Source organism: Pholcus phalangioides, unplaced genomic scaffold (genome assembly GCF_987345545.1).
Source record: "Pholcus phalangioides strain wild (caught in Gottingen) unplaced genomic scaffold, Ppha-v1.0 ptg000004l_1, whole genome shotgun sequence".
NCBI classification, from domain to species: Eukaryota; Metazoa; Arthropoda; class Arachnida; order Araneae; family Pholcidae; genus Pholcus; species Pholcus phalangioides.
In genome coordinates this window covers 44506969-44525049 of record NW_028301597.1, presented here as the reverse complement: position 1 = coordinate 44525049, position 18081 = coordinate 44506969, and the positions used below count along the sequence as shown (strand labels likewise).

Below are 18081 nucleotides of genomic sequence, written 5' to 3'. Positions count from 1 at the left end.
TTTTGTTAGTTTTTTTCAATCGTCATAACTTGATGTTTTCTTCATTTCAGTTCCACCACTAATAGATAAAACAGAAAAAGATCATGTGATAACAGTTAAAGGCAGAACAATAGAAATTCCTTGTCACTCAGATGGTTTCCCAATTCCACAAATCACCTGGCAGCACAATGGTGATGCTTTGTCCAATAATGTTGAAATTGAGCCAGATGGAACATTAATTATTCCAAACATTCAGGTAGATTTTTTTATTTCTTTCAGCAGCATTTTGTTTTGTTCCGTTATTTCCAATAACTTAAGTGAAATGCTTTAACCTCAAGCTGCATATGTATGTGGCTGCATACGGTGAAAATACTCCTGCGCACCCAAAATAATGAAATCTACCATGGGTGGACATGCACACGCACTGTTCCAATTCTGAGCACAGCAAAAATAGGTCCACACGTGTAAAATAAAAATGCTTTAACCTTTAATGCTTTAATTAGAGGGGATCTTGCATGTGTGCATTTTCTTCCTCATTTAGGCTATATACAAATAGCATCAATTGTAATTATCATATTTCATTAAGTTAATCACAAAATTATTCCAGTTATTTACTTTGTTACTTATCAAGTTATAATTAAAAAAAATGTGTTTTGTGTTGCAATAATTTTATGAGACATTACATCAAATAATAACCAAAAGCAAGATTTTAGTTACAAAACAGTAAATTATGAAGTTAAGTTAAAGTTAATTAAAAAGTTTAAAGCTTTTTTTATTTGAAATTTCTCACAGTGTGATTTAAAAACTGCTCTAAGTTTTGAAATTCAAATTTAATTTTTATTCACAGGCAGAAGACAGTGGCAATTATATATGCACAGCAGTGAATAATGCTGGACGGGACTACAGATTAGTCACAGTGAAAGTTAATGTACCTCCAACAATAACTAAGTTTCCTAAAGGTCAGGATATTTCTGTTGGAGACCCTCTATCTCTTTCTTGTGAAGCAACTGGAATTCCTGTACCAACTATAACGTGGCTACTCAACAATACTGAAATGGCAGGTGTGTCATGTATATATTGCTATTTTAATCATCTTATAAAATATCACTTTTTTTCGATTGTGCAAAGTTATAATTTTGACACATTGTAAATTTTTTTGTGAGTGCAATAAATTAAAGATTGACGGGGAAAGGGGGGGGGGTATAGAGACATCCTTAACTTACGAAAGAAAGTTGCTTGCATGAAAAGGACTGGTAAGAATACAAAAAAAATTGATATGATAAATTCACCAAAACAAGAAAAGACAAAAAATATATCCATTCTAATTTTATTCTGGAAAAGTAAAAAGTATTTTGAATCATTCCAGAACTGTCCCTGTAGCATTATTATGAAGTCCAAGACACTTGCCATGATACTTGCTTACAGTACCAAAGGATGTCAGAGTTGTCAGGAGTTCGATACCCTCTCAGTCTGTCAGAATCTTTCAAGACCCAGAGGCACAAAAAATTTTATACCAAGTCCTAGTACATTGCTACTGCAGGAAGTTCCACACTGAGTGATTAGTGTACCAACAAGAGACAACAAAGAATTTTAGATCGCTGCTGCTCTGAATCGGTTATAAGTTACAGGCTGCTAATCTAATTGGTCGTCATAAGCAAAAAATGATCATGATGTGAGGTGAAAATGATAGGATAGGTAGATTTATTTGCACAACAACACAGATTATTACGGAACTCCAGATATTAATACCTAACATTCATGTTATAAATACAATATTGACCAAATCAAATGATAAGATGAACATGTTGCGAAACAACGGGGTGGATGGACTGGATACATCGGCTATAAGTGAAAGACACTAATCGCACAAGGAAAAGCATGTCCTTCATCACAGTTTCATTTATGGGGGGTCATTCTACTTAACATGTTGCCAAGAGGTCAACTACAATATTCTTCATGCTTTTGACATAACCAGCCATTATAAAAGCTTCAGTTTAATATCGTAACAGAACACAGTTCTATTCTATTCTATTTTCTATTATTTATTTATTTTTGCATTAATGTAGATATACAGAGTGTTCTGTTAATGGACCGACAAACTCTGAGGGTTGTTAGTAGGCAAACAAAAATTGCATTGGAACATGGTGTTACAAACGAAATTGAGAGGGTGAAAATCGTGAAAAATGCATGCAGATTTTGACATTATGCTAGAATGACAAAAAGTGCAATAATGTAGTCTGCAAACGATTGCATCATGGTTTCTTCCATTTGAGAAGTGTGTACATTGCGCAGTCTCCCTGCATCTCTGTCTCACGCTGTGCTGGGTGGAAGGTCCCCGTAATCGATCAATCGTGACGAAGGTAGTATGGTGCGGACAATGCCTCATCGGATATTGCTGTTGGTACATCCTATGTGCTAAGCACCCATTGCCATCTGCTCAACCGTAAATCAGATGCATGTCAGCGTATTCCTCATTTGTGTAGTCATCCATCATGATACCATTGAAACAGACAACTAACTACTACACGTGCTTACTACTGCAATAGCGCTAATTTATGTCATCGGCAGCGCATGATTCTACCTCAGCATATGCGTTTTGAAATGCTGCTTACATCAGATATGGTGAGGGAACCCACAAACACATTCAGCGATCAACTGACATCCGCTTTTCATCTCTGGACTCAGAGCCTGCATGTGCTTTTCTTGATTTTCACCCTCTCAACAAGGTTTGCGACACAATATTCCATTGCAATTTTTGTTCCTCTTGATGCCTACTAACAATCCTCTGAGTTCGTTGGTACATTAACAGAACACCCTGTATTGATTACAATGCGGAGCACACAACGCATTTTTCAAAAAATTATCAAAATATTTATCACATGTCTTAGGCTGAAAAAAATGCATTGTGGTAAACATTTGTTTGTCATTGCATTCATTTTATGTAATGAATTTTATAATGCAGTGGTTCTCAAATTTTCATCACCCATGGCTCCCTTACCCAATTCATGATTTATCTGCAGCTCCCCAGAATAGTTTGGTGGATATTTTCCCTTATAAAAGGAAATACTTGCACTTTAAAGTATAAATAGGTACACAAATCAGCTAGCTCACCCTAATGTTCCTGACAACACCTCTTTTCAGCGACAACACACACTTTTAAAAAACACCTGCTTAATGGATGAACACTGTTTAAAAATGCGGAACTATATATTTATTATTTTACATTTTGTAGGCCAAGCTTCATCAGTATTTGGTTACAGTAAGCTCTTCATTGAGAGTGCCGGAAGAATTGATGGCGGTACTTATGCTTGTGTTGCCAAAAATGCTGCTGGTGAAAGGAAAGCTGTGGCAGCTGTACGAGTACGAAGTATGAAAATACATTTTTATTTATTTTTTTAAAAATAGGCTGAAATCTCAAATTTTTGTTGTGCAAAAATTATTTAATGTTTCTATTTTTACACTTGTTAGTGCCGCCTATTGTGCTAGATGCACCAGAGATACAGAAAGTTCATTTGAAGGATGCTGTTAAGATAGATTGTGCAGTATATGGAGATCCTTTGCCGAGCATAATTTGGCTAAAGAATGGACAAAGACTGCACATGGACCATCGCATCCAACAAGCACAGAATGGTTCACTTGTGATATATAATTCCTTGGTATGTTTCACTTTCTCTCACTAGATTTCTCATTCATTATAGTTATTCTTATAAATTTTGCATATTTACTTAGCCATTTCAACTTAAAAGTTTACATATTTCATTTTTTAATCATTTTGTTTGAAAAGTTTGGTTAACTTATCTATGAGTTCAAAGAAATAATAACAATAATAATAACGTGATCAGCACGTATTCCCAAGAGATCGTTACGATCTGTCCAGGGAATTTGTTAGTGTTAGTAGACATCCATGCCCGACCCAAGATTCGAACCCAGATCTGCACAGTCAGAAGCTAGCTCCCTAACCACTGGACTGCCAAGCGGCATTATAGTAATAAGTATATTAATAATAAGTATATTATTTATGTACTGTCTTGAATGAAAAAGTCTTTAGAAAAATAATTTCTTTATCTAGTACACATTTGGGGGTTTTCCCTTACTGTTTTCCAATTTACAATATTTCCATAATCAAGAGATGATTGACTGTTCTGAAAAGCATTTCTTCATTAAATGACGGCCATGAACATTCCAATCAGCCTTAATAATGTTCTATCATAATGTGTGGTTTTTTTTTTTTCATTCTCAAAGTTTATTATTTCTGTAATCTTTGTTACCTAGGATGAAGATTCAGGACATTATAAATGCATAGCAAGGAATGATTTTGGCTCAGCTGAGCGTGTAGCTGAACTTGTAATACGAAGTCCCCCTAGCTTCATAATTCAACCTCATAATGTTACTTCTGAATTAGGAAATAGCATAAATTTTAATTGTAAAGTTGATGGAGAGCCCAAACCATCATTGTCATGGAAGAAAGATGGCGAATTACTGAACGTAGGAGACCGATCATTTCTTTTTACAAACAGTACGTTGAGATTAGTGGCTTTACAATTACAAGATGAAGGTGTATATTCCTGCCATGCTAATAATTCTTTGGGGAATGCTTCTTCTGAAGGATATCTCACTATCAAAGGTATGGAATATATATATTTCTTATATTCTATACTTTCCTTATGTATAGATACATTTATGAGACTTAGAAACTTCTATACATAGAAGCTTGTATTTCCACACATCACTCACAGTAGAGCTAAACCATTATAATAAGGTTACTTATTCTTATCTGTTTTGTCGTTAATTCAACTATGTACTAATTCATTGCACAACTGCTTAAAAGACAAATGGTCTCTTTTTAAATGAGGCTGACAGGTGCTTGAGTCCTGAAAGCTTGATATAAATATTTTTTTCACACTATTAAATTAATATAGAATTAAGGGCCTGTCAGAAATTCTGTTTTGAGAGTCCATTGAAGACCCCAGGGCAAGGATCAAGATCATGAAATTACTCTCATTTGTAGGAAGAATGAGTTAGAATCAAACATACTCATTTTTGGCAAAAGTGAGAGATTTTGAGAAGGAATTTCGAAAATTTTTTAGCATCTTGGATTATCCAGAAGTTTCCTGTAAGTTTCAAGAATAGAGTTATTGAGACACTACATTCATGATATTGTTTGGATTTTTTATCTTATACTTTTTAAACCATATGCCTGATCTCATAAATGTGAAGGTAAATGATGAAAACCATGTACAAATCAAAAAATACATTTCAAACAGTAACAAAGATAATGGTAAATTTATTATATGTTTGGGAAATGTGACTTGGACTGTCTTGGATTCAAGTCAGAAACAAAGAACAAAAATGCTGTTAGAAATTTGGAAAAAGATGATTTTGAAAGTGTTATTGAAACAAAGAAAATATCAGTACTATTTTTATCCACAATTTTTTCAGTTGTTTATGTAATTCTGTCTGGCACATCACAAGCTTGTTTTTTTTAATCTTTTTTTATATTGTGTCTTATAGTGGGTTAAAATAAAATTTTTAAAAGTGCAATATATCATATTGATCTAAATGCTGCAGGATGTCTCATGTGAAAATGGCTCAATGTTTTAACATGCTTATTATTTCAGTTAATGGTATTTGGTCTCAGTGGGAAGAGTGGAGTCCTTGTAGTACATCATGTGGTGATGGTGTTCAAAAGAGACGAAGATTATGTGATAATCCTCTTCCTAGAAATGGAGGAAAAAGTTGTCTTGGCCCAGAAGTTGAAAGAAAAATATGCAGTGATACACCATGCTCAGGTAATTTATTGAACTAGCATACATAAATTACTTGAGGTAGAATGTTTTCTGCTTACAAATGAATGTAATTATGGCATATTCTGTTGATTTCCAGTGGATGGTAATTGGGGTAATTGGCAAGAATGGGACACTTGTAGTGTTTCTTGTGGTCAAGGTCAACGAAAGCGTACAAGAGTCTGCAATAATCCTCCTCCACAACATGGTGGTAAAGATTGCATTGGAAATTCTACTGATGTGGTATCATGTCTTCTGAAAAAATGCCCTGGTTGGTGAATTTATGATTTAATTCTTATACAAATTATCACCATTTACCTGCTTAATTAACTCTTTTTAAAAAGTTGTGATTCATTTACAGTTATATACCTTTTTTTTTTACAAAATTTGCCCTTAAAATTAGAAAATAGCCTTTGAAACTTGAAGCCTTGTTGAAGTTCTGATATTAAACTTATTCCCATGGAATAACTGAATTTTTATTGATTTTAGTGTCTAATTATTTTCACAAACATGATCAATAAATATTTTTAACCATATTGTTAAATTTGAATATAAGCATTTTTTTTGGTCAACTCAACTGTGATGTAATCATGTATTATGTTATATTCTGCTAAAATCAGCTTTACTGTATTCTGTTATGCACCAATTACTAGTTTGAAAACTACTTTGGAAATTTCATTTTTTAGAATTATTTATGTATATATATAAAACTATAATATATATATATATCAGCGGTTCTCAACCTCTTTTCACTCACGGAGCCCTTTTCAGTATATAATTTCTATGACGGAGCCCTTTTTGTATATAATTTTTATGGCGGACGCCTGTATACCTCTTTTTTTAAATTTATCTATTAAATTTACTGATTTATTTTATTTTCCTCGAGTCGCCGTAGATCCCCTGGGAATTGCACATGGAGCACCGGTTGAGAACCGCTGATATATACTATAATAATATATACACATATATATTTTTTAGTTCATGGTATGTGGAGCAGTTGGTCTGATTGGAGCTCCTGCAGTGTTACCTGCGGGTCAGGATTGCAGACCCGTAGGAGAGATTGCAACAGCCCACAACCTGCACATGGAGGCTTCCCTTGCATTGGATTTGACAGAGAAGAACAAGAATGCAACATGTCTATATGTGAAAGTAAATATTTAATTCATAAAGTAATTCATATTAATGATTATTTCCATCAAATAAAAATTTTGTTTCATGCTCTAGATTTTTTTAATTCACACATCATTTGTTAATATTTCTATTATCACTATAATAGAAATACTAATAAATAATGTGTTAATTAGAAAAATCTGAAGCACGCCATGAAACTATTTTCATTTGATAGAAATAATCATTGGTATGAATGATATTTATTCATTCTCTATTAAGTTCTAAATCAATTAATGATATATAAAACTGAAACTAGTTGTGAAGACTTAAAAAAAATTTCCTTTATAAATTGCATTCACACATGCATGGGTAAAAGTTTGAACTATATTTTACTACAGTATAGTACATTTTTATTCTTAACTCTTACTAGTTGATGGCAACTGGGGAAGCTGGAGTGAATGGTCATTTTGCTCAGCTTCATGTGGCGGTGGTACAAGAGAAAGAAAACGTGAATGTGATTCTCCATTACCAGCTTATGGTGGACGCAACTGTACTGGTTTACACTTTCAAGTGAACTACTGCAATAATTATCCATGTCCAAGTAAGTTCAGATTAATTTCAGTATTACAGTTAATGCTGATCATAATAGCCCCTATCGTTTTCATCAAAACGTTATATATATATGGTTATCGTTGTGTGAAAACATTTGAGATGCATCCTACAGGTCTTTGTAATGAAATGGTCATTAAAATGAGCGTTGAAAGCATCAACCATTTGTGAATTTACTTTTTAAATTTGACTCGTAATAAAATTAATAAAAAATGTTGAGATATATTCATAGTCTATATTGTGTGATATATAAACAAGTGGATCTCTCGCGTTTAATACATCATCAAGACCAGAAACATACTTAGCTGGAAAATGTCATAAACAGAGAAATGAATGTTCTGATAAAGGAAAAACACAGTGACTCTAGAAATGACTTCTTAGAAAAAAAACGTCTTGAGCAGGGACATCCTTAATGGGATTCACAGTAATATATATGTGTGTGAAAACATATCTTATGAATAAAATCAGTACGCAGTGAAGAAGACAAAAAAACTATATTTGTTTTTTCAGTCAATGGAGAATGGAGTCTTTGGTCTTCCTGGGGAGAATGCTCTGCATCCTGTAACAAGGGGCAAAGGAAGCGTTTTCGAACTTGTTCGGATCCATCTCCAGCAGCTGGTGGAAGGGACTGCATTGGTTCATCACAAGAAATGGAATCTTGCAATACATTTTTTTGCCCCAGTAAATTTTTCATTGTGTTAATTTCAAAAATGAAAACAAATGTAAATTAAGCAACTATTAAATAAAAGTTGACGTTTTTGAAAAGTTGCAAAGTGACGTAATAAAATTGAAAGTCTGTTTATAATTTTTTAAATATTTTTATGCAAGACTTATTTTCATTCGTAAATACATGAATATGTATTTGTATTGCAGTTGATGGTAAATGGAGTGAATGGAGCAGCTGGTCTTCTTGCTCTGTAACATGTGGTCCAGGAACAAGAATAAGAACACGATTATGTGACAACCCAGAACCACATTATGAAGGCAGGGACTGTGTTGGAGATAATACCCAATCAGAAGACTGTGGGGATGATGCATGTGAAAGTAATTATAATTTTTTTCAGGTTAATCCTAAAACTTTGGTTTGAACAAAGGATTGTTATTTATATTTGAAAACATTAAACTAACTTGGGCAACTTAAGTATTTAACTATTGGGGGGGGGGGGGATTATATGCCATGAATGATTTGATAGAATCATTTGTACAATGTTTTTACATGGCACTTTGTTTTCAGTTTTACCATCATATGCCATTGGTCATCTTATTGGGGCCATCAATGGATATGATATCGGACCATCAAGAATGAATACAAGCATATCTGAGATTGGCATGGAACAAGTGATTATATCTACTATGGACAAAACTCCAGAGAATATTGGTTTGTCATTTCCTTTTATAGTAAAATTTTATTTGTTAATTACCTTTGTTAAGGGGCGATTAAGTATTACGTCAACAAATGTTTAGCCAATTTTGGCCCTCCCTCCCTGTCAGGGATGGAGGTCACTGAAAATGGCGAATTTCGCCACCAGCTCTGCCCCCTGCCTCCTAACGCATATTGGTGGGATCAGAGACATGCGTGGCGGGGGCCCCAATGATCAAAAATTTATTTTTTAATACAAATAATTTTTTTTTAAATTAGCATTTCGGTAAAAAATACCTAGGAATTGACTTGGGGTAGATGCTTAAAGTCCAATCTGCACCTTCTCATGGTGCAGCCTGTAAGTAGCCATGTTTAACACGTGGTGATCGAATGCAGATGGGCTTCCTCCAACCCGCATTGGCACTAGGATTATGGCCAAAAACCCTTTAAAAAAGAAATATGAACTCTGTATATAAACTAAGGTCCTCAGTTCCCAGCAGTCTGTGCCCCTAGTTACTGCAGCGACCAGCAAGACATGAAGATGGAGGGTGCTAAGAATTTCTGGGTTGGACCAGGCTGCCATAAGATGATGACTTTGGCCATGTATAATGGACGATCTCTATCTTCAGAAAATTGTTTGCAGGAGTTTGAAAAGCTGGAAAGAATTAATTGGGACATCTTAGGCATCTGTGAAGTAAGAAGAAAAGGGGAGGAGAAACTCGAACTTCCAGTGAACATGTATTTTACTACAGAGGAACATATAATGGAAGAACTAGTGGGGTAGAATTTCTCATAAAAAGTGGAAAAATCACATCGTTGAGTTAGACAGTACATCTGAAAGAGTTGCAAAGTTGGTTATCTAAATATCAAGCAGATATCGGATACAGATTATACAAGTCTATGCACCAACAACAAGCTATTCTGAGGAAGAAGTAGAAGACTGTTATGAAGAATTTAGACGGAGAGTGAAGGAAATGGTGAAAGAGCTCAGTTGGAAGTCATGGTTATGGTGTACAAAAGCGAACAGTTATGCATCATGAATTTGTTTTTTAAGAAGAGACCTCGAAGAAAATGGACCTGGAGAAGCCCAATTGGAACAACAAGCGAGATAGACTACATCCTATCTATCTAATAAGAAGCATATGATCCAAGACTGCAGTGTTCTCAACAAATTCAGTACAGGAAGCAATCATCGACTGGTGAGATATAGAATAACGCTTAGCACTAGAAGGGAAAGAGTGAAGCTTGTATCAAAAATTCAAAAATTATCAACTGGCAAAGCTTCAAGAACATCGATATAGATTCCACTTAGAGCTGAAGAAATGATTTGATTTGCTATATACCACCACTGAAAGATGGACAAGATGCCACCATGATGAACAGAACTTTAACCACTACCCTAAAAAAAGTAGGAAAAGAAGTCGCTGGAGAAAAAGAAATCAAACTGATGAAGAAAATAACAAAAGAAACTGATGAAAGACCAGAGAGAATTTCAGATTAAGAAGAATGACCCTAAATCAAAAGTGGAATGTGTAGAACTTTGTAAGACAATACGAAAGCGGATTACAGAAGAGATGTCAATAAGTTTAATTGCGATATTGTAAAGAAAGCACTGGAAGAAAATGGGAACTTAAAATAAGCAAAACGAAAACTGTGTGTCGTGAGAAAGGAAATTTTTGCACTAAAAAGGAAAGGTGGAACCATCACAAAAGTTGGAAATGAAATTATTAGTATTGTTGAGGAATGTGGCAATACTCTATACAAACGTGAACAGGATTGGAACAGAGCGAAAGGAGCAGAAAGGAAAGAAAATGGCGCAGAATTTGTACAAGTAGCACATGTACTGAAAGCAGTCTACAAGGCTATAAGATGTATGAAAAAAGGGAAATGCCCAGGTGAAGATGGGATTTCAATAGACATTATTAAAGAAGCAGGAGAAGAATGTGACACAGTTCCAGAACACTTAAGCGATCTGTGACACATTTAGAGATGTGGCATAGTTTTAGAGAAATTAAGCGGCACCCAGTACGGTTCTACATCACTCAAGTTACTAGCGGCCCATTCCCAGTTTACCTAAGTCAGAGGTCCTCAACCTTTTCCAATCAGGAGCACTGACTGTACCTATTATCAAAAAAAAAAAACACCCTTGCGGCAAGTTTAACATTGGAATGCTTAAAATGACTGATTGAATGGAATTCTTCCAAGGTCTTAATTGGAACGTTGACCAAGTGCTCGTGAGCACGAAATCGGACACTAGAATCAACACTCTGGGTACTTTAAAGAGCCTAGTGGTGCTCGCGCACAACAGGTTGAAGATGCCTGACTTAAGTAAAGTGTGACATAATTACGAATTACTTGAGTGATGTGTGACACAGTTCCAGAGCACTTAAGTAACGTGGACACATTTCCAGAGCACTTGAAATTAATTATTTAATGGCATCTTACTCAGTGCACCAAAAACAAGTAAAATCTTTCGATAGTTTGTGGGCGCCTCAACTAATATTCTTTCTGTTGGTAAGTCCCGTACAGAGCCACTTTAGTGATCTCTAAATGTTTCACGATTTTTTCACAAAGAGTGGTTGATGACGTACGCATCATCCAAACCCCTTCCCCCCTTGTCATCAAAAGTCAGCAAATTGGAAATCCCTCCCTCCCCATTGATGCTGATGTAATACTTGGATGACCCCCTAAAGTAATTTTCATTAGAAAATAATTTCAGTTTTGTTTTGATACCAGAGATCATTTTCAGAATATTAGCATTTTACAAGCATTAAACTCAGACCCTTCAAATCTCTTATCTCATTGGATTGGGGAATTCTCAAAAATTGTTACATTCATGAGCTACTTAAATTTAAACTAGCTGAATTCAATAACATGTATCAAATACATGAACATGTACATTTTGTCAAAATAAATCATGCTTTATCCAGTTTGAGATAATTATATCCTAACGCTTGTTATTGTTCTCCTTACAGTCCCTTGGTTAAAAGTACTGGCTCCTCTTCTTGCTCCAATATGTTGGACTACTGCTTATGAAATTGGTGAAGCATTCAATGGGTATAGTCTGACTAAAGGCATTTTCAACAGAGAAACTCAAGTAGACTTTGGCACAGGTATAATAAATGAACACATATCCTTTTCTTTCATTTATTACTTTTTGCTAGAATGATTAAAGAAGAAATAATAAAATTTTGTTCACTGAGTGGTAACTGTTGAGTATCATTATATCTTCTCATGATTTACTGAAAGTTATGGTAAAATGATAATCAGTGATTTTACTTCAACACATCCAGAATTTTTTTTAGATATTTTTTTAAAGAAACATATTTTTTTCTTTCTGAGTTCACTTCAGCATAATATCCAGAAAATATTTGTTTTGTTGATATCTTGGGGTGTCTATTTCGATAAAAAAGCAGTCTATATATATCTACCATCCCACCTGAGAGGAGGAGAATTTTCTGAAATTAAGAGAGGCTGCTGATACCTCTACTCCAGCTCTTCATGCCTCAGTGCATGAAATAAAGAAGGCAGGGTTGTGTCTCCTTATTTGTGGTGTAGATAGTAGCATGCTTGCCCGGTATGCAAGAGGGCCTGAGTTTGGGCTCTGACGGAGACCAGATGACTTTTCCTTCCAAGTTCGCGACAGCATAACATCCAGAAAATATCTGTTTTCTTGATATCTTGGGCTGAAAAAAAAACCATCTGTCTCAGATAGGCATAGGCATACATAGAATTTTCTTGAGGGTGGGGCTTCAATTTTTTTTTCTTCTGAAGGGGGATTATGTTTGTTCTGCAAATAACGCTATAATTTCAGCTGGGGGGTTACAACCCCAAAACCCCCCCTTTTCGTTCACCAATGCAGATATGTTTTTGTTTGTCTTTCTGTAGTAAATAAATCTCATTATTCATAAAAGGTAAAAATAATTATCCTGCAGTGATTATCAGCATAAATATATACTTATATCTTGTAATAACTATTGCTGCTGAAACGCATGAATTTTTACCCATTTAAACCTTGTGATTAAGGGGTGGGGGACCTAACAAACTAGTCTTTTTTTTAATTCCTACGTCATTAGCTTATATATACAGGGTGTTGTTAAACTGTTTAGAGGAAATTAGAGGGGTGGTAGTACCTATCAAGACAAGTCACAATCCACTGAGTGTGTCAGAAAAGTAAAACAAAAACACATCCAATAAGCACAAATCTTCACTTCTGACGTCATTTTTGCTCCACTGGACTTCTTGTGGGGACACATGGAAGCATTGGTGCACACCTGTAGACTCTGCAGAAGATCTTGTTGCAAGAATCCTTTTTACACTCACAGACACAACAGACTATATCAATATGACATCAATACGAAGGTTTTTAACAACTGGCTGTTGCGAAGATATATTTCGGAAAGAGAGAAAATTCAACTGACCCTGTGGGGAATCGAACCCACGTCCTTTCACTTTCCGGCAGAACGCCCTAGACCACTAGACTACAGAGGCACAGAATCTCTCAATCTTTCCTTGGAGCTCGTGTACACTGAAAGGGACCGTACATGGACGTCCCTTTCAGTGTAGTCTAGTGGTCTAGGGCGTTCACCTGGAAAGTGAAAGGACGTGGGTTTGATTCCCCGCAGGGGCAGTTGAATTTTCTCTCTTTCCGAAATATATCTTCGCAACAGCCAGTTGTTAAAAACCTTTGTATGGTAGGCGAGAGTGACGTCATCCTTGTATATGACATCAATAGTCTACTAGAGGATGCGCTAGTCTTCCATTCGCAGATGTAAACTGTATAATAATACCCTTGGACATCACTTTGAGCATCTTTTTTGAGTCTTATGCTGATCTGCATGGGATTGGACAATGTCACGTCTCTTTTTTCTTCACTATTGAAACTTAGACAGGGACAATTACTATCAACCCTCTAATTTTTTCTAAACAGTTTACAAGTACCCACATGGTTTATATGGAATGAAATCATGCTATTCATCTACAGTTGCATTCATGAAAAGTTGGACAACCTTATTTTTGTTAAGATATTTTAATGCATGGGTACAATCGGTATGTGAAACATATAGATTCGATTCTTACCATCTAATAAAATACGTATCTGAGAAAATAATCCTGTAATGAAATCACATATACCTTGTTTATAACAAAAATACTCAAACTTACAAGATCAAAAAAAAATTGGATGATTCACAAGAATTATCAAACCATCAAAAATAAACATAATAAATAACATATTTTCAAGTGTCTGGTAGGGCACCTCATGGCTTTAATTACTGCACTGCATCTGCGCAGGGCATTGAGTCCACCAAATCCATAAAATTTTTGATAGATATTTTTTTCTCATTGCTGCAAAAATTGATATTTTTCATCCAGATTAGAAAATTTTGTAGCTTTACAGTGACGTTTAAGCACCTGCCATAGGCCCTCTATTGATTTAGATCAGGTAACATCTATGGCCATTTTAGAACTCATTTTTTTGGCAGTAAACCACTTCACAAATGTGTGTTTCAAATCATTGTTTTATTGAAAAATCCATCCTTGAAGCATTGAAGCATTTTAGTTTCACCATAGGATAACATGTGCATACTTAGAATGCCCAAATATTGTTTTTTTATTCACACCAAAGGACCAGCACCGGAATATCCAAAGCAGCCCCACGCCGTGATGTTACCACCACTATGTTTAACTGGAGGATATCTGATATCTCCTGCTGAATCACTGGTTTACTGGCTGCCTAATGTATCGTTGTTCACTCCATTCAAGCATTTGGAACTTGCACTCGTCACTCTAAACAACCTTTGTCCATTGTTCGGGCGTTCAATTTTGGTGCTTCTGAGCAAAATCAAGTCGTGCCTTTCTATTCTTAACAGGAATCAAAGGCTTCTGTGTGGGTCTTAGACCAAAAAGACAAGTTTCATAAAGACGTCACTTGATTGCAGAGGCACTGATAGAAACTAAACTTAAAAGTTTAGATATGGAAATGTAGCTTTGTTCATCTTGGATAAGTTTCACGGTTTGTTCTTTTGTTTCCAGAGAAATTTTTCTTTTATGAGGCATTTCCCTAACTTCCAGAGAAGTAAGAGAAGCAATTTTAAATTTTTTAAAAAATGAAAAACAGCTCCAGAAACAAGAAAAATTCACATTGTCCGACTTTTTTTGAGCTTTGAATGAATTCCTTTCAGGGAGCAGCACATTGTATACACTTTCTTTTCCTATAAAATTAACTCAGTCTTAAGAGTTACATAGATAGACGCCGTACAATGTAATTCCGATTTTCATAACATATGGACGTGTTAAAGTTACAGTGATATAAGTCACATTTCAACGATTTTAAGTCAAGAAAGCAATTTAAAAGTGCTAAACTGTCGCAGAAAAAAAAAAGAATTAAGTTACAACTTCAATAGTTCACCAATAAATTGTAAAATCACAAAAATTTTACATGGGACTATGAAAAAAATTCTAGAAAAATCATTTTCCTCAAAATGTGAGGATTATTGGCTTACACCACTGTGACTTTAACCGGTCCATATAAGCAATATAGTAGTCAAAATGTTAATATTTCATTTGTTGCTTACACATATTTCAGGAGAAACCTTATTTATGAGTCACGTTGCTAGAGGAATAGACAGTAATGGGGATCTACTTGTTGATATAGTTGTGAGTGGAGAAGTTCCCACAATATACCCTGGAACTGCCATTGTTGTTCATCCTTACACAGGTGCTTTTGATATGATTACTTACTATGTCATTGTGAAAAATAATTTTTTTTTTGCTATGATTGTTTCAGAAAAAAATTCCAAGTAAAACTCATTAGGTTAAAATTTCTATTGAACATTTCTATCTTCCTTTAACTTTTTGTATTTTCTACTGTGATGTTGCCTATAGTAGGGCTTGATGAATTGATAAATTTAGGCACCAGACAAGCTTTTTATGTGCCAAGCTTTTTTTCTTCCATTTGAAAAACTGTCCAAAATAGTTTTTTTTCACGGCATCAAAAATAATTCATGATCATTTCATTAATTCAGAGGATTATATACAGACTGGTCCTGGTGCCATTTATGCTTTCTCCATAAGAACATACAGTATGGAAGATTTTATCTTACCTTATTTCTGGAATCATACCATTTCATATGACAGTATACAAAAGAAGATGCCATTCAAAGTACAAAGATTACATGTAACTGGCATAGAAAGCTATTATGATGAAGAAAACCAGGAAATAAAAATTGTCATGTCTGCTGCAATAAGCAGAGGTAAGAAAAATCTATATATATATATATATATATATATATATATATATATATAAAATTGATTTTGTGTGTGTGTTTTCTCTATACAAATCTACAATTTTACTACCTTTTTTGTTCGTTTACCTGCACAATCACTTACGTTCGTATGTGTGCCTAAGAAGCAACTCTTTCGTTCTTGTTTGCAGGGCAGGAGTGCCACTTTCGTTCTTGTTTGGGGGGGGTGACAGACAATATCCGACCCATAGAAGTGATGCGCTTGCAGTTCAGTAAGAACTTCATTAGCGCAAGTCCAACGTCAATAACTTCGTCACTTAGCGCTTTTCATGTGCTCTTACACTCCTCACCATAATTACTTTCGAAGTTTGTATCATATCTATTAGGATTTTTTGTCTCTTCTCCACCACCGATCTTTTTAGTTGCCGAGAAACAGCACTTCAGATCAATCTTCATTTTGATACGGCTCCCGCTTCTTCACTTGCGAAATTCTGTTCCCATGTCCCGTTTTTGTGTTATGTGTATCTTTCCCTTCACGCGATCATTTTGCATACCAATTAATCGCGTAAAAATCTCGCGTGGTCTGTCTGATATGTACATTTCACGGTAGAGTGTGGTTCTTGTGCTATGTACATCTCTCGACAGAGTATGGGTTCCCGTGATCCTATTCGCCGTTTTGCATTCTTCCTGTGCTCCATTCAATCATGTAGTTTAAAAAAAAAAAATCTGCATGAGAATTTCCCGTGATAAAATGAAACGTCTAGATTTGACGTGACTAGATTCATTTCAATTTAATTTAATTTCAATTATGAAATTGAATTTATGAGTTTTAAATCTCATCTACATAAATAAAATTGATTGTGTGTGTGTGTGTGTGCGCGCGCTATGCAAATCTAAAATTTTAGATCGATCGTCACCAAATTTTGCATTTATACCAAATAGGACCCGACTTGAACGATAGGCTACTTTAAATTTTCATCAGAGCAGGGCAAATGTCCCAAATAGGCAAAAAACTGTTGGGCAACAATTTTAGGCCTCAACAATCACTTTCTGAACATTTACTTTGGTTACCGGGGTTTGGTTTGTCACTTCTTTAATGCTGCCAGTGTATGTATAATAGCTTATGCCTTTGTAATGGTTTGCCACATTTTCAATACTCCTAGTAATGAGCGATTTTTGAATAGACGTCATAATCATCATCAGCGTCATTTTGAGGGACAGGCAAAGGATGATCCCCATAGAAATCAGTGATAAAATTGGCGAATTTACTGTAGAAATTCAAAAATTTTGTGGGTTTTTCCGCCACATAAATAATTTCGAAAATTGCATTGAACTCTGAATTTTTAAAATATTGAGTTTGCTTAGAGATGAGAAGCCAAGGAGATTAAATATGTGAAGTAATTAGTGGGACCTACTTTTCAGTTGGATATCCAGGCAATAACATTGATTTCAACTTTTTATTTACATCTTCTGAAGCTCGAAAATGAAAATGTGTCTGCATTGTCTTTTAATATTCAACTGCATAAATTCATATGGTTTAGAATGTTTTAAAATTTATTATGGACCCATATAAAGTACATAGAAGAAATGACCACAACTTTGACTAACCATTTTTGGAAGCTGAATCAGGCAAATGGATAACTTGAAGTTCAAGGGGGAAATCAAAATACGTAGCACCCCTCGAAAAAGGGAAAAAAAACATATTTTCATTTCTATATTTCATTAAATCTAGATTTGTTTATTTCATGAGTTGCGTAGGAAGTCCCCATATTGGTTAACATGGACACAGTTTGTATGACCCTCAAAGAAAGGAGATATCACGTGATCCACAAAAAGCCTCATTGAAGAAAACCTGAGCTGCGCCGGGTATTATAGCTATTTCCCACAGCGCGACCCAACCCGCAAGGGTAAAAGGCTTATATCCCTGGAGGGACAGAGCCTGGGTCGTGACTGGTCTGTCAGGTATTATAGCTAGTTCCTTATAAAATCTGAAGTC

General features: G+C 35.1%; 1 protein-coding gene across 1 annotated transcript in view; it reads left to right on the top strand.

The window, feature by feature from the left end:
* Positions 1-18081, top strand: part of LOC149087656 (hemicentin-1-like) — a 132086-nt gene that overhangs the window by 98958 nt on the left and 15047 nt on the right. Inside the window, exons 54-68 of the mRNA XM_089231566.1 lie at positions 51-235; positions 827-1040; positions 3212-3346; positions 3448-3635; positions 4252-4603; positions 5598-5768; positions 5863-6033; positions 6741-6911; positions 7303-7473; positions 7992-8162; positions 8355-8525; positions 8716-8859; positions 11817-11954; positions 15428-15559; positions 15867-16094. Of these exons, the coding sequence (XP_089087692.1) occupies positions 51-235; positions 827-1040; positions 3212-3346; positions 3448-3635; positions 4252-4603; positions 5598-5768; positions 5863-6033; positions 6741-6911; positions 7303-7473; positions 7992-8162; positions 8355-8525; positions 8716-8859; positions 11817-11954; positions 15428-15559; positions 15867-16094 (2742 nt within the window). The remainder of the gene's footprint in view (positions 1-50; positions 236-826; positions 1041-3211; positions 3347-3447; positions 3636-4251; positions 4604-5597; positions 5769-5862; positions 6034-6740; positions 6912-7302; positions 7474-7991; positions 8163-8354; positions 8526-8715; positions 8860-11816; positions 11955-15427; positions 15560-15866; positions 16095-18081) is intronic.